This window comes from Manacus candei, unplaced genomic scaffold, assembly GCF_025592945.1.
Source record: "Manacus candei isolate 608988 ecotype Guabito, Panama unplaced genomic scaffold, ASM2559294v1 h1tg000015l, whole genome shotgun sequence".
In the NCBI taxonomy this organism is placed as follows: domain Eukaryota; kingdom Metazoa; phylum Chordata; class Aves; order Passeriformes; family Pipridae; genus Manacus; species Manacus candei.
Window position 1 is genome coordinate 9,438,155 of NW_026138063.1, and position 21,370 is coordinate 9,459,524.

At 45.1% G+C, this 21,370-nt stretch overlaps 1 protein-coding gene across 3 annotated transcripts; it reads left to right on the top strand.

Moving 5' to 3' along the window:
• The first annotated feature begins 1,690 nt into the window (after positions 1-1,690).
• On the top strand, positions 1,691-21,293 carry RNPEPL1 (arginyl aminopeptidase like 1). Of its 3 annotated transcripts, none has more exons than XR_007903661.1 (11): positions 1,691-2,590; positions 9,049-9,189; positions 9,755-9,906; positions 10,333-10,449; positions 11,600-11,835; positions 14,138-14,251; positions 15,296-15,408; positions 16,077-16,185; positions 17,591-17,818; positions 18,124-18,378; positions 18,929-19,077. XR_007903661.1 is itself a non-coding variant. In XM_051782191.1 (11 exons), the coding sequence occupies exons 1-11, from the start codon at positions 1,877-1,879 to the stop codon at positions 18,958-18,960; spliced, it is 2,115 nt and encodes a 704-aa protein (XP_051638151.1). In that variant the 5' UTR covers positions 1,691-1,876; the 3' UTR covers positions 18,961-19,097. The 3 variants fall into 3 exon arrangements, 2 of the variants coding, with proteins under 2 accessions (XP_051638151.1, XP_051638150.1); XM_051782191.1 differs by having other exon boundaries at positions 18,124-18,266; positions 18,913-19,097; XM_051782190.1 differs by having other exon boundaries at positions 1,693-2,590; positions 18,124-18,266; positions 18,929-21,293.
• Positions 21,294-21,370: the final 77 nt, after the last annotated feature.

The following is a 21,370-nucleotide window of genomic DNA, read 5'->3' on the forward strand; positions in this document are numbered from 1 at the left end:
TGTGCTCTGCACATCACCTGTAGGTGAGAGCCAGATCAAGCAGTCTCAATGCGTCACTGAAAAGAACATTGAGAAAGGCAAATTTTTTCAGAAGGTAATCGGTGTGAGTGAGAGAAGGTGTCAGAAGGATAAATACGGGACATTTGATTTACTAAAGGAGGATGTGGAGAACAAAGATAGCAGGACAAAACATTTCTCTTAGTTACAAAGGGGATTGCAAAGACAAAATTGCTTTTTGAAGGTGCTTTGAAAGAATACTGAGAAGGTATAGGGTGGCTGTACTACCCTCAGCAACCGAAGAGCCTCCCTGAGTGCTACGTTGTTATTTTTTACTGCAACTGTAGCATGTGTTCTACTATATATAAGTGATTACACAAAGGTTTTCTTTAGCTTCAGGTCTGTCTAGGGTGATATTGTGATTTGTTTGACCCTTGTTTCAGCCGGTGACCGCAGCCACGTTGTGCTGAGGCTGCAGTTTCTGCCTCCAGCATGACAACATAGTGGAAACTCAACTGGAATTTGGTGCAGATGCTGTTGTTAGTGCAAGGCTTGGGAGGCTTTTAGAATGTACCACTATGGCTTCAGTAAAGCCACAACCATGTAAGAAATGTTCCTGTGTCATCTAAAATATGTGCCTTGGAGCCTCATCAGGCAGCTGAGGTGTAGGCAAAGTGTAACAGTGAAAATTGGAGTGAAAATAACTTACAGAAGTGTCACTACATGGGGCTGATTACCCGGACACCTCTCCTGGGCTGCGGGGAGTGCAAATCACAGTTACTTGCAGCACACCTCCTTCCTCCCAGTTTGCTGACTCCTGCTGTTGCCATGCAGAGAAACAAGCGATTGTACAAAGCTGATAATTTTGTGGTTTCTGTCTTTTCCGATTTAGGAAGGCAGCAGTGGATGGCGTGTGACTGATTGCCTCGAGGATTTGGGGAAGAATAAAGTCCATTATGTGTGAGCTGCGCTCTGGGGGCAGTTTGGAGTGAGAGTTGGAGGCAGGCAACGATGGGAGGGAAAAGATTTTTAAAAAGAGTGTGTATGGGGTGCAGGGAACAGGGAGGCTTTTTAGGGTTAGCCTGTGAGCTACATGTGGGGGTGTGACCAGAAAGGAGGAGGCCAAAATAGGTACCGGTGGGATGAGGGTGCAAGGCTCAGCCCGGCTGGGAGCCGTAGTGTGGAGGGCTTGAGGGTGTTTGTCGTGGAGCTGGCAGGGGGGGCAGTGAAAATGAAGTGTTCAGGCGGTGCGGAGGGGCAGAGCCGGCTGTGAGGGGACAGGAGTGACCTGAGCGGGGCACTGCGACCGTGCCAAGGGCCCTCCCCAGAGCAGGAGCGCTGGGATCGGTGTGTCCGGGGAGGCGGCGGTGGTCTGGGGGGTGTGGGGAAGCAGGGGAGCTCCGCGTGGGTCGGTGTGGGCGGGTTCGCACTGAACAGGGGGCGCGGCTGGATGGAGCCGCCGGTGCGCGGGTCCGCACGCGTGGGCCTGGCTGGGCGTGCAGCGCCCACGCCTGTGGATGGATGAACGGAGGAGCGGATGTTCGGGAGCGGGTCGGGAGCAGGAGCAGCCGCGGGCAGGGCGGGCGGCCGCTCCGCTGTGAGGGCGGGGCGCGTGCGCGCGCAGCCGCCGGGCGGGGCGGGGCCACCCCCGAGCGCCCCCCGGCGCCCCCGCGGCGCCCCCCGGCGGCCGCGCCCGCCGCTGCCGTCCGGGCCCGGGCCCTGCGCTCTCCCGGCCGGTCCTTTCCGCCTCCCCCTCCCCGCCCCGGCCGCTCCGGCCGCCGGGGCCTCCCTCCTCCCCGCCCGCCCATGGATTTCACATAGCAGCCGCCGCCTCCGCCGCCGCCTCCTCCTCCTTCTCCTCCTCCTCCGCCACCGCTCCATGGCGGCTCCGGCTCCGCGGCCGCCCGGCCTGTGCTGCTGCCGCAAGGGCTCCGCGGCCGGGCCGGAGGCGCCGCCGGCCCCGCCGCCTCCTCCCGAGCCGCCGCCGGACGTGGCGTCGGCGTCCAGCTCGCAGCTCTTCAGCCTGCGGCACCTGCACCTGGGGCTGGAGCTGCGGCCCGAGGCGCGGGCGCTGGCGGGCTGCCTGGTGCTGGAGCTCTGCGCGCTGCGCCCGCAGCCCCGCGCCCTCGTCCTGGACGTGCACCCGGCCCTGCGCGTCCTCTCGGCCGCCTTCCGCCGCGCCGCCGCCGGGGAAGCGCCCTGCGCCTTCGCCTTCTCGCCCGCCGAGGCCGCCGCCGCCCCGGCCCCGCCGCCCCCGCCGCCCTGCCCGCCGCCGCCGCCGCCCTGCGCGCCGCCCTGCGCCGCCAGCCCGCCCGCCACCGCCACCTTCCTCTCGGCGCCCTGCATCGCCGCCGGGCCAATGCCCCCCGCCGCCCCCCCAGGGGACCCGCCCGCCGGACCCCCGCCCGCCGCCGAGCCGCCGCCGCCGCTGCCCCTCTTCGCCCAGCCGCCCTCCTCCGCCTGCCCGCTCGGCTTCAGGGTGGACCCGTTCACCGACTACGGCTCGTCCCTCACCGTCTCCCTGCCCGCCGCCCTCCAGCCGCACCAGCCCTTCCAAATCATCGTCCGCTACACCACGGCCGACGGTCCCGCCGTGAGTACCGGGGGGTGGTAATGTAGGAAACGGGGTCCCGGGGTGGCTGTCGGAGTCCTCCCGTGCCACCCGCGCCTGTCGCGCATCTTTGCTCCTGTTGTGAGTGACCGTCGGGGAAGCGCCCCGGCCCCGCAGCGAAGGCGCTGGGAGGTATCTCACTGGCAGCCCCTCTGTTCCTGTTCCCTGTCCCCCATGCCCGCTCGGCAGCAGCATCTGTCCCTGCCCGCAGGGGCACTCGGCGGTGCCAGCCCCCGCCCGCGGTCACCCGCCGCACTCAGCGGCGATGCTCGTACCGACCCAGCCGATCTCCCTCCTGCCTTCCCCCATCTATCTCCGCGGCTCCCAAGGCTGTTCATCCCCCACCACGATAGTAATTTAAAAGTTTTCCGTCCTTTAAGGGCATTACAGTTGTTGACGAGGAGAGGGAAAATTTGTAAACTGTTGGCCTCGACTCAGTTCTTCAAGACAAGTTATGTCATCCACAATGCAGGAGTTTCCCTGGGGGTTTTGCCAGGCACTTAAAAAATCAGGCGTTGCACACCCAGGCTGACGTTCCAAAGAGCTGTGGTCAGGAGCTTTGAGAAGAACAGGGGTGATTCCACATGTTCCTACAAGTTTTCTGCTGGAAAAAAGGGATGAGAAATGACCCCAAACACCTGTTTGGATGTGGTCGTGGAGGTGCTTCCATGTCTCTGTTGATTAGCTTTCTTCATCAGCGAGATGCTTTGTAAATTCTGTCTCTTCTTTTAAACCCCTGGTATTTAGAAGCGGTTTGTTCCTGGCCTTTTAGGTACTGCCTAGCAGATCTTGTGCTTTTAAGAAGTTATGACAGTGAAAACATGAAGTTATCACTGGAATATTGATTCTTTTTGTTACTGTACAGTCAGTTCAGGTTGGGAACTAAACTGATGTGATTTTCATTATGTGCTTCATGAATCTATTTGCAAAAGGAACGTTTTTCTGAGAATATTGCAACTTTGCTGCCTCTGTCTTGCTTAGAGGAATTGACTCAGCCCACTGGTTTGGTGTTGCTGTTGCACTGGTCAAAATCTGTAAATGTGTGGATCTATTCGACTGTTACAAGGTATTTAACAAGAGCAGGAATTGAACATAACAGTTTCTTGGAAAACAGCCCAACAGCAAGTAAATAGTAGGCCTTTCCTCATGATAGGAAGGCGTTGCGGAATAGAATGAGTTTGCTGGATGTTTTTCTGTCTAATTTCAATACTGCATTGAAGCTCAAGAAATTAATTTCATCCTCAGAATCATCTAGGTAGTCTTAATACATTGGCTCACTCGGAACAGTGAGTTGCACATGAAGGTTTTTATTGACAGAAGTTTCCTGTGGTCACATGGTGCCTTTTTAATGTTTTAGTCCTTCCCTTAAAGTGTAAAAATGAAGTAAGATTCTGGCACTTTTAAATTCATATCCACTTGGATATTGTTCCATTTCACCTCAGGAACTCCTGGTTTTAATATTTCCTTGTACAATACTCTTCCATGTAGCCCACAGTGAGTTCAGAAGATTCCGTTCTTTATTTTTTTCCCGAGGCTTGTGAAGAAACCTGTTTCTTTGTCCACTCTCTGCCTTTTTTGTGGTGAGAAAGCTTTAAAGCTAGTTTGGCATTGCTGTGTGCAATCATTCTCAGTCTGGCTGAGCTAGACCTCCCGAAGTACATGATAACACGCTTTCCTCCTCTTGAACAAACTTTTATTTTAGGCTGGCCTGTGCTTACCCCTGGTTTTTGCCAGCCCTGTTGCCAAAGGGGCAGCCTGTCCTGCTGAGTCTGAGAGATGATCTCAGATGTAGTGCAGTACTCATCTGAGTCTCAGGAATGACCTGAAAACCACTGGAAGATGCAGGGCACTGATTGATGTGATGTCCTTTAGTTTCACCTTGCATTAGTGTGTTGCCTCCTTGGCCCCACACACTGTCCCATGTGGATGTCCCATACCCGAGGATGCTAAGAGCAGAAAATTTCTTCCATTCCCTCTGTTGTTGTCTTGCTCCCCCTGGATCAGAGGTGAACTAGCTATTCTCATCCTGTCTTTTGAAGTCTTTATTGTGCCTTTAATAGTGTGTACTGCTTCAGTTGAAATGAAGCTGCAAGGACTCATGTCAAAAGATTATTGATGGTAAGAGTCAGGGGCATGCACTGCCCTTCCTGAGTGATACTGGAAAGCAGAAACAGGCATGCTCACTGACATAAATCCTACTGTGTTTGCTCGCTCACAATTGTAGGTTTTGGCTGGCAGAATATTTGTCCTCGAGTAGCACCTGTTCTAGCCCTTCATGTTCAGTATGCTGAACTATTGTTTTTGGATCCAAAGTGGTTTGGTGCTATTGTAGTGCTCTCTGTCATTGCTGTTTTCCAGCCCAGTGTTGCACTTTAACAGGGAAGAGTAACCCATATATGTATAAGGGTGAACTTGTTTATATTTGTGTCTTGTATGTATCCTGTCCCTTCCTTTTCTCTGTGTCAGTGAGGCAACTTTACAATGTTAGACCTCTCTCTTCTAGGAGTTCTATTTTCTTTGGCTGTTCTAGGAATATATTCTCCTTAGGTCAGGGTTTATTTTCTGTGGGACCCTAAACATACTTATGGGACCTATAAAACTGTAAATTCATGTTGCAGTGAAGTGTGAATGTGTTGGCAGTAAGATCAGCGGCAGAGATACTAGAGTGTTTAAAATTGGAAACCTTTTGTCTTGATATACTTGGTTTGAGCCATCTGGATATGTTATTCGACTGTTCCATTATTTCTCGTGTGGAGGAAGGAGCCAAGATCTTTGGTTGTTTGATGGACATTGAGAGACAGCTGAGAGATTAAATCTGCCTTTCACAGAGCATTCCAGCTCCCTGTGCTGTTAGGAAACCATATGCTTGGTACATCACCAGTTTCCATCAGAGGCAAGACTGTCGTCATCATTTTGTATCTCTCACAGTGTGGGCTGAAGGCACACACTGATCAGGTGTGTCAGGGACTGTAGTTCTGCTCTTCCTCCCCTTCTTTTCCCTCACCCCTCAAGTAATACTCTTGCATGATATTTTCGTTTTGTTTTTTTTTTTTTTCCCTAGAGAGAAAAATTTACACCTCTCTCTTGCCAACTGTGCCACACCTCTGATTTGGCAGTGTACATCTTAACATCAGTGCTATTTTCTTTCCTTAAATGAAAATCCGGCTCTGTGTTCTGGAATAAAAAATGATAGCATTTCCTCGTCCTCAGGATTTAACAAAAAGGACAGCCCTCTTTGCAGTGCTGAAACTTCTCAGGTGTTGCTTAGATTTGTCTTGAATTTCTCAGTCCTCCTACAGTGATTTCCTGCCCAGGTGAGCCTTGCTCCTGTAACATGCTCTGCATCTCAGGTGTTTGGTTTACTTTGTCATCAGATGGAGTGGCTTGTTTGCCTAGAACAGAAGCTGTGTCGTTGCAGCTCTTCCTGGGACCTTCATCAATAATACATGTAGAGACATGGAGGATTTAAAACTGAAAGAGGCTTAGCTAATTGCCTTTGTTGTCTGCCAGATTTGGGTAAAAGATTATGATCTAAGTCAATAAAAATTATACTCTTGGCAGGTGTCTTATAAAGTGGGAACTTCTTGCAGTATGTGGGCAGGGTGAAGCCTGGGCTGTCCAAAGCCTCTGTTCAGCAGAGGAACCATGCAGCAGGTTTTTTTTTTTGCTTGAAATGCATCACAGAACAGCGTTAATGTGTGAAACAGCTTTCCTGTATACATGGAAGGCTAGATAAAAAGGAAGAGCATTATGATGATGTCATGTGTATTTCCCAAGGGAAGCGCAGGAGGGATTTGGATGTGTAGTAGATGATACAGCCCCCAATGCCACTCTGTCCCTGTGCAGGGCTCCATGGCCTGCCCCAGCAGCACCCTGTGCCTCACACTCCTTTCTGGGGTGCTGCTTTTACTTGTTTTCCCCAGCCCATAGCCCTGCCTCTGTCCGGTGGCATAGCCTGGTCTATTTATATTACAGATCTATTTATATTGTTTCAGGATAACTTTCATCATTGTTCCAAGTGCCTCTGGAAAGAGAGACGGAGGCTTGCCATGTAGCTGCAGACATTAGAAAACAGGGGAAAAAAATACTTCATCCTCTGCAAATGTTTTCCCTCTTGGCTTGTGGGGCTGGTGCTTCATTTAACTTCAACCAAATGTCAAATAAAGGGGTATTGGTTGAAAAGAAATTGTCCTTAATTTATGGAGTTTCTTGTAAACAAGAATCAGCTCTCAGTTTCCCTCCCCTTCCTGCTTATGTTTTCCTCCTGCCCTGCTTAGGGTGAACTTCCCCTTATCTCTCTGCTCTAAAGACATCGTCTGTCAGCCCTTTTTCCTTCCTACTTAGGTGTTGCAACTTAGGTCTGGTGGTGCCTTATCTTTCTGGTTTTTTTGTTAGCCTTTTCTGTCTCTCAAAAAGCAAAGGAAAGAGAACATTTTGAGGATGAGTCTCTTCAGGGCCAACCTTACATAAGTCAGACTTTGTGACACAAGCACAAAGCTACGGATCAGAGGAGTGCTTTTAACAGTTGGCATTTGGGCAGATCTTTAAAAGCTTAATTTCTGAGCCTCCTCCCTGGATCATTAGAAAGCTACTACTCTGGGTTAAAACACAGCACTTGCATTTTTTTGTGAATGTGTGATCTGGGCGGAAGCTATTAGTTTCATACCGTGGGGTTTAATGAGACAGATGTCCCCAAATGCCTTCTGGAATAGTTGTCTCCAGTTCCACAATGTCACATTGCAGGGACAATACTCATTGCTGTGAAATGCAGGTATCCATGGAGTGGAAATCTGTAGCTAAGTAGTGCCCCTGGGCTGTGACCCAGGAGTGTGGGCAGTGCTACGCTGAAATGCAGCACGTGGATGTGAACAGTGGCACAGCCTGAGCCCTGAGTCCTGCTTTAAGCATGTTTCTGGCCCTGGAGGCTCAAACAGAAGAGGATAATCTTAAACCAAATTTTAAGATAAGAATGCTGTTCTGAGATTAATGTTACTTCTACGTAGAGGTTTTTAATTTTGTGATGCCTCCCACCTGAAAATACCCAAACGTTTGCCAGTGGAAGTGTGAGCCTCCATGTGAACAACTGGAAGCTGCTGACAGTGTGTTTCCTGTCTTTACCTTTCACTGATCCCCGGGGGTGCTGCTGCAGTGGATGATTTGGGAGAGGAGTACACTGGCAGCTGAGGAAAAAGGTCTGAAGGCAAGAGAAGATAACAAAGAGTAACCTGATAGGACAGGAGAGAGAGAAAACTTTAACTTCCAGAAGACAGGTTAACTAGGAGACAGAGTTGTAATATGTTGTTAAAACATGAGCAGACTTAGTACTCAGGTTTCTCCTCTGTGTTTCATTGCTTTCCCTTGAGGACCAGAACTGAACTAATGTCTGCACTAACTGCTGTTCCCTGATTTCAGATTTATTGGTTCCTTTGATCTAAGAATTCAGCAGACTCAGAAGTTTTATTCCTTGTGCTTGATTGTTCCCAAGACTTCCAGTGGTTCCAGCTTTATTGCAAGTTTCACAATATTTGATATTTTCCATTAAAGTTCAGCTCCAGAGTTCTAGGATTACAAGAAAATCCTTATTTAAAATTGCTCCTACACTTCAAAGTTGGAGGCAGGGAGCATGTGAAAGCACAAACATTTGAAACAGAAAAAACAAAAGGCAAATAATTGCATTTTTTCTTATTATTCTTAATCTATTCTAATTATTTGCTGAGGGTCTGACTTGTGATTTATTTGCTGTTTGGTACTGAAAATTGACATGCTCAGTGTTGTGTTTTGTTGGTTTTTGCTTTTGTGACCACCCAGAATCTCCTTATCCATTCTGTAAAAAGGGGTCTCCAGTGTCCTTGACCAGATGTTTCTTACATATACCAACTTTTTTGCATAGTGTCAAAATGTTTGATGCTTCAGCCAGGAGGGAGTGTCAGGGTCACAGATAATGTTGTGTACACTGTTCAGCCTCAGGGTTTTTTAGTTTGTGGATTTGGGTTTGTTTTGGGTGGTTTGTTTTCTTTTTTTCCCCAGCTTGCGTTACCTGTCCCCTTCTACTCCTGTTCAAATTGAGTTATAAACATGAAGATATCCAGAGTATTCCCTCTGAGAAGGAGGTTGTGTGGATGTTGGTTAGGGACTTGCTATTAACCAAGCAAATTGACAGAACAGAAATAGTGAATGACTGGAAGTCACTATGCAGGGTGTCACCACTCAGTGGTCAGGCAGTAAGAAATTCCTCTGAGCAGTCCCAGCAAATAAACAGGAGTAGAAAGATGTATTGTTAGAAATGGAAATGTGCCCCATGCCAGGTATTCATCTAGGGAGCCAAACAACAGAGGTGGTGCTTCTCCCCCACAATCCTCTTGATTTCAGATTTAGTTTTTGGCAGTTCATCCCTGTGTTGTCCCTTTCCCTCACCTCTTCTTCACGTCGTGTTTTAACAGATCTGGTGGCTGGATCCAGAGCTGACGTACGGCAATGCCAAGCCATTTGTCTTCACGCAGGGCCACTCGGTGTGTAACCGCTCCTTCTTCCCCTGCTTTGACACCCCTGCAGTGAAATGCACCTACTCAGCTACTGTCAAGGTAAGGGGCCGAATGCCTGTGAATGGAGCTCTTAGTTGCTGTTCACTTGTGAAAGCATAGTTACATCATGTATGTACACATGATAAAAATATTAACTGTGATTCAGAGTTATAAAAAATACTGCATTTTTTAGGTCCCGTTCTGGTTCTTGGGCCAGAATCAGGGTAGTGCCACGAAGGTAACTCTGCTGCCTATTGCACTTGGGTCTTGCTCCCCTATACTTAATGCTGAAAGAGTAATTGTGAAATGGATAATATGAGAGAGAATTTGGTTGGTTGCTTCCAGTAGTGTCAAATAATGTTGCATCTTGTATAGATGCAATAATTTGATATGTGAGTGCTTTTGGGGCAGCTGGCATATAGGAGAAGTAATGTTTTTAGTTGGTATGTTTTCATGGGCTGGGCAGGTTGTGGTATAAAAATCTCACAGAAATCTTACATTCTGTGTTATCTAAAATGATTGTTTTTAATGTACATCCTCAGATGAAAATAAACAAGAGATCTGTGGTGTAGTCATTCAGCTGTGATCATCTGGTGAGCTGATGTGTATGATGTTGGTCTTCCAGGCTCCAGCAGGCATACAGGTGTTGATGAGTGCCACCCAAAGTTCCTACCTAGAAGAGGAAGGTGTATATCAATTTTACATGGAATATCCAGTTCCTGCCTACTTAGTGGCCCTGGTGGCAGGAGACCTTATACATGCAGACATAGGCCCAAGGTAAGGTTTGCAGTGAGTTGATTCTGCGTTTTCTGTCTCTGTACAGTACTTTGTGTTGTAAGTACTAATGACATTGAGTCAGTAATATTGGAACAGTTGGGTCCATGAGCTGTGAGTGTTGAGAGAGTTTGAGGTGTAGTTGGGTGTAAAGAAATTCATGGCACTGCACTGGCAAAGATATATTCCTCTTTCATAAATGCTACCTATTGTCCCCTGCAGTCATTACAGCTGCTTTTTCGTTGCCTTATTGTAGGGATCTTTGGTTACCTCTTGCCGTGGAGTGTTAGCCGAGGAGGGCCCGAGTCTGATGGGAGGCCTCCTCTCACTATTACCATACATGGAAGTGTATTGAGCAGTCAGACTATTTTTTCTAAGAGATAATTCAGTTTGCTGAAGTATCACCTGATGTTTTCTGTTTTCTGACAGGAGCAGAGTGTGGGCAGAGCCTTGCCTGCTGCCAACAGCCATCAGCAAGCTTTCTGGCATTGTTGAACGCTGGTTGACTGCTGCAGAGAGTCTGTATGGCCCCTATATATGGGGAAGGTGAGTTTAATCAGTCTCCCAGGGATGTATAATGGGAACAAAATAAAACAATATTGAGAAATGATCATGCTTTCTCCCTATGCGATAGCAAGGCAAATGAGCATTTCAAGTGACGATTGTAGTAGTTGAAAACAAACTCCAGAGTTTTGTCTCCACAAGTGGCAGTGAGGACCATGAAGGCACAGACGTGTTTTACCGGATTTATGGGGCAGAATGGAGGTTTCTAAACAGTGGATCTTTCCTAAGGAATGAAGGTGTTTTGTGATGCAAGCCCAGCACTGGGCCAGACACCATTTAAAATGTGTGGCTATTTTATTTATCTCATTTATTTCTGCATGTGGCACTTGAGATGTGATGTATTTATTGTGGTAGGCCTGAAGATACTGAAAATCTCAGTACAGAGTCATTGAGAGTCCAAGTCCCCAAAACCAACATTAATACTTCTTGAATTAAGCTTGACTATGTATTACAAAAGAATGTTTTTAAGAGAATAATTTCATTCTTTGGATGAGAGACCATGTTTACCAAGGCTTCCTATATTTCTTTGCTAAAGGTAAGCAGGAAGATCTGATTGTTGTTAACTTACGAAATGTTACTTGAAGTAATCTGGCAACATTGCCCAGTGTGCCAGTGCTCATCATTGGTAGAGAAATTTAGAAAATAAACCAAATATTATTGTTGTGTTCTGAAGCAGACAGATCTGAGTTATTTTGCTGACACTGCATGTAAACCAAATCATTTAATTCATTGAGAGCTTCCCAGTCTCTCTTCCAGGAGGCCTTTGGAGACTCAACACTGTTACACTGCTGTATATAGTGTAAACTTAGTGGTTCTGGCTCTCAGATACACAATTTGTGATGAGTTTGTGTGTGTGAAGGGAGCATGATGCTTTTGGGAAGTGCTGGATCTGCTGCACATGAAAAGACTGTCAAGTCTTTATGTCCAAATGTGAGCAGGTCCTTGGCCAACAGAATAAATACTTGATTCCCTGATCAGAAGAACTAGGCACCACTGGTCTAGGAAGTTTGTTCACGAAGTCACATAAAGGTCTCGGACGGGCCTTTCCTAAAGAAAGGAAAATGTTACTGTGTCTCTTCTGAAACAGCTGTAGTTTACTCACCTCCTCTCTCCCCTCTCTCCTTAATTTTAGATATGACATTGTTTTTCTTCCTCCATCCTTCCCTATTGTTGCTATGGAAAACCCATGCCTGACCTTCATCATCTCTTCCATTCTGGAGAGCGATGAGTTTTTGATCATTGACGTCATCCACGAGGTTGCCCACAGCTGGTTTGGAAATGCAGTCACCAATGCCACCTGGGAGGAGATGTGGCTGAGCGAGGGCCTGGCCACCTACGCGCAGCGCCGGATCACCACCGAGACCTACGGTACACCTGCAGAAACGTGTCTCCTTGTCTACACCTTACCATAACAGAGTTGCCTGCAGTGGGATATTTGCCTTGGAAGCTCAAAAGTCTGTAGGGAGCTGGTTTTCAGCCACAAACTTTGCATTGAGCACTTTAAATGCTTAGAGTTTGATGTTGTCTTGGTTTTGGGTGGAATCAATACCTGATATGGTAGCAGGGGCTTTGAGTGAGGTGTATTAGCACAGTGTTGTAGGGACTTTGGAACTACTGTTGAGTACCAGGCAGGTGTTCATATGTCAGAGCAAGGTGAGCAGAAGATACTTCAGAGAAAGATGTAAGGAATCTTATGGTTGCGTTGTGAAATAACTGTCCTCTGAACAGGTGTCCTTCTAATTCTGATCAGTTAGTAGGTACCTGCTGTTAGAATGAATGATGACAATAGCACAAAAAATGTATACATTTATGTAGCTGTCTCTTTATCTGCTGGAGGCTTCCTGCAGGGCTGTAGAGCCCTGCCTTTGCTTATGTCAGTGAATTTCACAGTCCAGTTGTTGGTGCTGCCTTTAGAATATATAAGTAGTAAATCATTCCTCTTGTTTTTAAATTTAATTGGCTTTTTGCTGAAGTGAATAATGGGAACGTACAGTTTTCTAGTTTGTCCTGTTATGTTCTTAAAAGCCAGTTCCATGTGTATTCTTACATGTCTGCTGCAAACAATCTCGGAAAAATTACTGGAAATCTTGGCAGCAAAAGTGTTTAGAAGATTGCTTATGTTTTTATTCATGTATATTGTTTTTGGAGATGAACCGATAATGATTACGTTTAGGGAAAGAAGTGCTCTGAGCATCTATGGAGATGTTACATTGCATATTGTATGTCTTTGAAAGCTGCTTTTATGTTGAGTAATTCTCAGTGGTTAGGACTGTCCTAAGTCACATTATACATGGCAGTGATATGAGTAGGTCAGAAGACCTGTTCTCTGTCCCATCTTAGTCTGTCCCTCTGACGCAGAACAAGCTCTTTGCTAATTTTGGTCTGTTCTCTTGAAATTTAGAACTGGTTGTTTCAAGAAGCATTTGTTAGGAAACTAAGAAATGCCTTTCCCTGTGCCATTCTTTAGTAAGCTCCTTTTTCATTCTATTTTGTATTTTGTTTCTAAGACAAACCTCTGATCTAAATCTTGCCATTTCTGACATAATTTCTGGAGTATCTTCTGTTGTTAATAAAAACGCATCTTTGTAATGACACTGTTTAGAGAAATTTGAGTCCACTGACTACCACATCTCTTGGATCTTGCTTAATCCTTCTCCCTGCAGCTTGAAGTAATTGCCCTTAACACTAGCTATCCTGGTTCTTGCTTTCCCCTGGGAAGCACATCCGCCCCTTGCTCTGCTCATACAGGTTCTCCTGTCTTTCAAATATATCCTGCTTCTTGATTCGCATTTTGCTTTTATTGGATTTTAGTGTTTTGTACATTGAGACTCTGAGATTGGATCTATGTAACAAACACTATCGCTCAAGTTGAAAACTTAGCAAAGAAGGCTAAAATGTTAATAGTTATGGATGTTAAGTATCTTCTGAATCTGAAAATCAGTTTTCTTCTGCCTTTATCATGTGCAAGGGCATAGGAAAGATCTCTTGACTTGCCAGTGTAATACAGCTAGTTTGGCTTGAAAGCATGGAATGCTCTGCACTGCAGTTAGGGAGAAGAGAAGGAATGGCCTACCCAGTCACAGCTGTAGAAAACCCTAATGAGTGCAAGGTGAAAAATGTATGGCAAAATATGGGTAGGATGATAGATAAAGGTTAAAAAAGGTACAAGGATCAGTAATATACCAACCAAATCTAATCCTTTTCTCTTTTCACCCAGAGGTGACATTTACTTACTGGCAACTTACTTATTGGCAACTTGAAATGGTGTCTACTCTTCTACCAGTGGCATTATGTTTTTGTAGTACTTGATTGCTCCCTGAAAGTTACCTGTAGAATACTTATTTCAATGCTGCTCTGCTCATCTTGCAAGAATTGATAAGATGATGTCAAGGATGTAACTCTAGTGTAGTTTTCATACTGCTTTGTTTTTCAGTGCAGCCTGCTTGCATAATCAGAGTGAGGAAATGCACTGGGTTAGGTTCTGACTTCCACTACAAATTGAAAGGATGTTTTGCACTCAGGTTTCCCTGCCATTACATTACTGTGATTCTGTCTTGCTGTTGTGTCTTTTGCACCTTTGGCAGCTTTTACTTTGTAGCTGTGCTAGTCCTGCACAGGTCAGGTTTTGCTGGTCATTTTCCCACAACTAACAAGTTATTTTCTGGGGTAGGAGCTGCCTTCACGTGTTTGGAGACTGCATTCCGCCTCGATGCTCTCCACAGACAGATGAAGCTCCTTGGAGAAGACAACCCAGTCAGCAAGCTTCAGGTTAAACTGGAGCCAGGTATTGCTTTTGGCAGAGGCTAATGTACACAAAATTATACACATTTGAATATCACTGCTGGAAGATAGAAAAAAAAAAAGATTGATTTTTACATATCATTTATAAAAGAAAGAAAAAAGAAATACTGGTTTGTAAACCAGGCTAAAAGTAAGTAAGGAAACTTGGCCTTGAAGTTTTCTTTGAATCTAGATAACTTGTCTTTACAAATATTGTTCTGTGTAAGAACAGAACAGACTCACTGCGTAGAAAGAGTTTGAAGAACTGCCTTGAAAGCTGTATGGGCTTGAAATTCTGAATTTATAAAATAAAGTAGTTTATAATGGACATATTTGGAAACATCACATGAAATCCTCTGCTATTAAATGTTCCTGGTTTTATGTTTTCATGTAAGATCTACATATGTGTGTATTTAGCATGCCAATAAACATAGGCACTTGCTCCAAGTTGAGCTTTGCAGAGGCTATTTGGTTATTCCCTGAGCCAGATGCATGAATGCACTCCAGATCTGTGTATCTTCTTCACTGATAGTTCTCTAGGTCTGTGGTCACTGTTGGTGGGGTGAAGCAGTTTTCAGTCTAGGTGGTATTTAAAACAACCTCAAATGCAACTGGAGATGATACTGGAAGTGAATGGAATGGAAAAGCACATGTTGGAAGTTTCAAAAGAGGAGCAAGTAATGATTACCTTATATTGATATCTTTGAAAATTTGTGGTATGGCAATTCCCTGAGTTTGGCACTGAAAAATGAGAAAAGGATTTGTTTTCAGATGTTTTCTGTGACCTCTAATTTAGAGTGACTTGTTCCATTGGGAATTAGTACCTGCCTTACAATAATTGGGTTTTTAATTATTATTTATCAGGTTGTGTGTTTCACTGCATCCATTTGATTTACTGTAGTAACTTAAATGTACTGACAACAGACTTCTTTGGGTTTTAAGTCACTATGTTTCGACTTGGTGATCTCTGAGGGGTCTGTATATTCAGAAGGGCTGGAAATCACTGTCCTCATTAGAGTGTCTTATCACAGTTGTCTTCTCCTTTCAGGTGTAAATCCCAGTAATTTAATGAACCTCTTCACCTATGAGAAAGGCTACTGCTTTGTTTACTACCTGTCCCAGCTTTGTGGTGACCCAAGACACTTTGACTCCTTCCTGAGAGTGAGTGTGAATAAGCTTGTGCTTCTCTTGCAATTTAGAGCTGCTTTTTTGTTGTTGTTTGGTTCTTTTTTACTGGGTTTCGTCACTGTGGCTAATTGCTAGGGGTAAAGTTGAACACAGTTGTGTCTGAGATGGAGGGATATTGTGGGCCTGTCTGTCAACCTAGATGAATTTTTTAGATTCTGAGGTTATGAAGTGCTACATACAGAGTAGTAGTATATTTTTGTTATCTCTTGTTCTCTGCTCCAAGTAATTAGAAAGCTGTTCCAGCACAGATTGCCTGTGAATGGAGTGATGTGGCTTGATTCACTACTAAGAAGTGTTAGCTGCTTGTTTTTTTGCCAGGGTGACAAAGGGCAGGTTGCAGCCTTGGAGCACATTTGCAAAACCCGTAGAAAATTATCAGCTACTGACTTGTTTTTGAAAAGGTAGAAGAAATGGTACGGAGCTGTCAGTGTATTTGCAGCTACTCAGTTTTTTTCTTATGGTGCTTCACTCGTCTGGGCAAAGAGGGAGAATATTTTTCTTGATTATTTCTTTTAAATCTTCAGATGCTTGGTCTCACTCTTCTGTTTCTATTTGTTCGTTGTTGTTGTTGCATGCAGTGGTTCCACATCAAAAGGAAGCTGTCTTTCTCCTAACCATATTTGAACTTTTTACTCTTTCAGGCCTACATTGAGAAGTACAAATTTACCAGCGTTGTGGCTCAAGATCTTCTGGATTCCTTCCTGAATTTTTTTCCAGAGCTGAAAGAGCAATGTGTTGAGAGCAAAGCAGGTAGGAGATTTACTTATTTAACTGTAAACACTGTAGAAAATCTGGATGATAAATTTTGTGCTTTGCTTGGAGGATGCATTGGGAAATGCTAAGGTGAACAAAACCCTTCGGCAACAGCCAGGTTTGTGACAGAATTTATTGTTTCTGTCACTGTGTTGGGGAATGAGAACATATTAAATTGCTGACAGTTTGGTCATTAATTAGCTGAGTGGCCCCTGGTTAACTTTCCCATTAACTCATCTTTCACTCTGCAGACAGAATGATCAGTGCATGTAAGATTTACACATGCTCAAATGCAGGGAAAAGGTGAATATACTTCGAAATTCCATCTATTTCAATTGTAGAAAACATGCTTTGAGAACTATAACTTTCCCAGGGTCCTACACATACATAAAATCTCTTCCATAATGTTTCACTCTCTCTTATATCCCCTGTTTATAGCTATTGGTGGATTTACGGAAGGTCTGTAATCTACTAGGTGTTACTAGCCCACTTGCTTAAAGAAATGAGACTAATGTTGTCTTGCCAGTTGTCCATCCTTGCAAGTAGTTATTAGACCCGTTGGTCAGTTTAAACCAGACCAGCAGGGGAGTACAGCTCCTAAAGATACTGGGGTCTTTCAGCTTTGTGGAGAGGAAACTGCCTGTGGAGAGGTGTAGATGAGTGAACTTACTGTGGGGAAAAGCTGCAGCAGGAGCTCAGCAGCTCTGTGTTTTTCTTGGACCAGTGGTTGGCTAAAAAGTTAATCACAGCATGGGCTAGTTATTGCCTGGCTAATATTCAGTGGATGCAGGAGAGAGGAGTTTTAGGGTAGATGGAGTGGAACAGGAAGTATTGCCAGAGGTTAGAAAGTACTGAGGTGGTAAAGGGTCAAGGGGAAGAGCTTTATTGGAAAGCAGGCTCTGCTGCTTGTGCAGAAACTCATTTTTTTTGCTAATTATTGTATAAATAAATTTAAATTGCTTGTTTTTACTGGTGGCTAGGAAGAGTTTAGTCAGCCCTCTCATCTCCCTTTTTTTTTCTTTATGAAGCAGGTTTTCCCAATTTTCTTTAGTGCTCCTCATAATCCTGAGAAAGAGGAATGCATGCACAAGAAGTCTTATAGTTTGATCACAGATACTTGTCAGCCTGGCTGCCTTAAGGGCATGTGTGGTTTTTGTACTTACTTGCTGCAATGTTGAGCTCTAGAAAGCTCATGGTTAGGTTTGGAGAGGTGTTGCTGGCACTCTTTCAGGTGTTCCATAGGCTATCCAAATGACGCTGCTGTGCCACTGTAACTGTAGACTGGTCTGATTTACTGTTGTTAGAACCTCTCTTAACTATGTTAGAAGCAGTCCTGCACCTTGAGGCAGCCAAGCTACCTGCAGAGATCCCTGCTCCACATATTTGGTATTCCTCATTCCAGGACTGGAGTTTGAACGTTGGCTCAATGCTACAGGACCTCCATTAGCTGAGCCAGACTTATCTCAGGGATCCAGTCTGACGAGACCAGTGGAGACACTCTTCAAACTCTGGACCACAGAGCCCCTGGACTCTGTTGCTGCTGCCAGCAGCGTTGACCTCACTAAATGGAGAACGTTCCAAACTGTGCTTTTCCTGGACAGATTGCTGGATGGGTCACCACTGCCACATGGTGAGTACTCTTATCGGGAAAGTAGAAATTACTCCTGGAATAGTTGATTGAATTCTAAAGAGCTTTCTGGTTGACCTTACCATTCACGTAAAGTCAGGTTGAATGGGGCTTTGAGCAACCTAATCTAGTCAGACGGGCAGATGTCCCTGCCCATGGCAGAGGTGTTGAACTAGATGATTTTCAAAAGTTCTTTCCAGTCCAGCCCATCCTATGATTCTGTGATTTTATGATTTGTTATTTTCTGTCGACCCTCAAAATCAACAAAATAGGTCATAGTTCTTTCTCTGTGTATGTGCTCTCTTCAGAGGTGATAAAAAAGCTTTCGGAATGTTACTCCTCTCAGCTGGACTCCATGAATGCAGAAATCCGTATCCGCTGGTTGCAGATTGTAGTCCGAAATGACTATTATCCAGACCTTTACAAAGTCCGTCGCTTCTTGGAAAACCAGGTACTAACTGCTGGATTAAAATCACTGCACCTCTCAGTGCATGAGACATGTGCATGAGACATGCGACGTGAAAGACCTTGGAACTTCTGCTTCCTGGCCAAGTGTAGCCCAGGTGTGTTGTGAAGGGGCTGAGCATGGCTCACCTGCTAGCGGGCGGGGAGGAATGGGCAGATGTAATTTGAAATGCCTACAGATAATCTCTGCTTCTCTAGCCTGACTCAATACCCTTGTCCCAGCTCTGCCCCATGCATTTTTTGTGTTGCTTTGTAGCAGCCCTGGCTTTGCCAGACCAGAAGTTTTCACACTACTGAATCATGTGATTATTTGAATATTTACACTTCAAGCAAGGCGAGGGCTCATCGAGCTCCTTTCAGTGATTGTTATTGTGCAGGAGCAAAAGGTTAATGCATGTATTCAGTGTGGCCTCTTCTCCTTGGCCTTCCTGTTATTTGTGGAAGTGGCTCAGAGAGCAGATTTTTTTTATTATCATTCATAAAAATCTTTGCATTAGACTTACTTAGGATAGACTCATCTGTCTTTTGAAGAAACGTGTTGCTTGTCTACAGTGTGAAGTTATTCAGGGCTGTTGGAGTGTAGCTGTAGAAGATCCGAACTTGTTGACTTTTATTGAAGTGTTTTTATCCAGTTTTCCTTTTTTGCAGATGTCTCGGATGTACACAATTCCACTTTATGAGGACCTTTGCACTGGCACCCTCAAGTCTTTTGCCTTAGAAATTTTTTACCAGACCCAAAACCAGCTGCACCCCAATTTGCGGAAAACGATCCAACAGATCTTATCACAGGGCTTGAATCCACTTCCTGCCGTAGACACTACAGCAGTCACTACAGACACACCAGCAATGGTGCTTGAGGACAAAGTCTCAGAGGCCACAAATGGTGCCATTTCACTCAGGGATGTCAACGTGTCTGCTTAAATCACCAGTTCATGCCAGCCACAAAGCTTGAAAATGGGGACAGGAACAGAGGAAAGATACCAAGCGTTGCCTCCTTTCTCTCAGCCTTGCAGCTGCAGCGTGTCATTGTAACTGGATTTCTCTCCCAAAACACAAAGCAAATGTGCCTTCAAGTATCCAGAGTGTGACACTGCCAGGTTTCAGAGATATCCTTCCGCTGTGTGATGAATATTTTGATTTGGTTTATACTGAGCAGGGACTCCTGGGCAGTTGCTTCTGCATGGAAAGTGGATAGTTCCCTTTCCTGAGGCTCATCTGGATGGTTTCTCCGAATCTGTTGATTGGTGGGGTTCTTTTCTTTTTTTTTTCTTTTTTTGTCTGAGGCCACTGAGGCATGTTCTACTTGCTGTGTGTATGTTGCTGGGGAGTGTGTATGTGTCAAACTGTCATTGTCCTGATATTTGGGCTAAAGTTCTGCAAAGGAGAGACTCAGGAATTGCCAGTGGCAGCAAACACGTTTTCATGTTAAGCTCCTTCCTGTGACAAAGGTATTGTGATTTGGGAGGAAGGGGATTAATACTTCAATAAGAAACTAATTTTAAATAGCTCCTGTTGCCCCCTGCCCACAGGTGGCTAAATAATAATAATAATAATAATGCTTTTTATGTATATATAAAAAGATATATCAATAAGAACCGGGAAACCCTATGATGGATTTGAAATCCTTCTGTAGTTAACCCTACCCTCCATTTTCCCTTTGCACTTGATGGGACAAGCAATAAGGAAATGTGTAGGCTTGAATTTTCACAAAAGTTAAAATTAGGTGCCCAAATGCCATCAATTCTGGTCTAGCTGCAACCTTGGTTAGTGTGTCATGATATGTGGCACATGTGTTTGTCAGATAGACTCTGTGTGTCTTCTGTCCTTTTGGAAGAATTAACAGGACCTTTAGATTCTTAAGATCCCCAGCATATCTTGGCTTGTAAATCAACCCTGGCAATATCCATGGTAAAATTTTACTGCCTTGAATAATGTTTGCCTGAATAAGAGTTTGCCCTGTCTGAGGGAAGCACCATTTCTCTTGATGAGAAACTTTTAAGCCCCACTTTACCCGAGTCTGTTTTCTGACTTATGGTGGGAGTAAGGTGCCATTTAATTTACCAGATGTGCTGTTTCTCTGGATCACTGGCCAGCCATGCAGGATGCGGAGACGTTGTCTTCTGTCTGCGCCGTTCGGTCTCAGGAAACTTGAGGGCAAAGTGTCCTTGGGTGTTACAGAGTACAGGCGATGGTTCATAGACTCTGTGCCACAACACTTTTAACACGTGGGTGCCTGTGTGCCCCTCTGTGAGCTCCTGCAAGGCACCTCTGAGCTGATGAATCACCAGGATAGTCTGAATAAAAGGTGAAACATTTGCAAGAGGCTCAGCTAACGGAGATGTGAGAGAAACTGTTTTATACTTCAGGGCAAATTTTAGCCCTGCTATGGGGATCTGCACAGAACAGGAAGAGCGGGAAATTTGGGAGGCTTGTTTTTTTCTTCACCAAAAGTATCTGTTTACACCCATGTGTGGATGGGGACTTAGGTGCTGTTACTGGATCTGCATTTTCTGGCTTTAAATTAATTTGGACTTCACCATAGCCTTAGCCTGGGCTGAGCTGGGATAAAGCAATAATAAACTCAGGCCTCTGTAGTGCTTCATTAGTTTTAAAAATGGGCCATCAGCATTGTTGGGCTTCAGAACTCCAAGCTCTGCTCTTTGCTCCTTGAATGGGATTATCTCTTTAATTCTGTTTTGTTTTCCCAGAAAGGATGGAGAATGATGTTTTCTGCACAAATCTCTTTCCTTTTCATTTGTTGTTCTATTGAAAGAGATTTGTACAAGCTGACTTTACACTTCCGGAGTTGCCGCTGTTGGTGCTGCGCCTCCCGGACCCCACTGCCGGCAGCGGCGGCCTGGCCAAGACCAGGAACCACTAGCATCTTTTGGAATCACAGGCCTCTGTTTTAACTCGGTTTATTTCATGGGAGAATATTTGTGACCCTGGTGGAAATTTTTCATTACATGAATGCCTTATGATGACTGTCAAATTAAACTAAGCTTTGTGACAAGTTCAGCCTTTTGGGCAGTTTTTTAGCGTCTCTGCTGTGGCTGTGTGGAAGAGCTAACTTGGTACAATGTTTTTGTT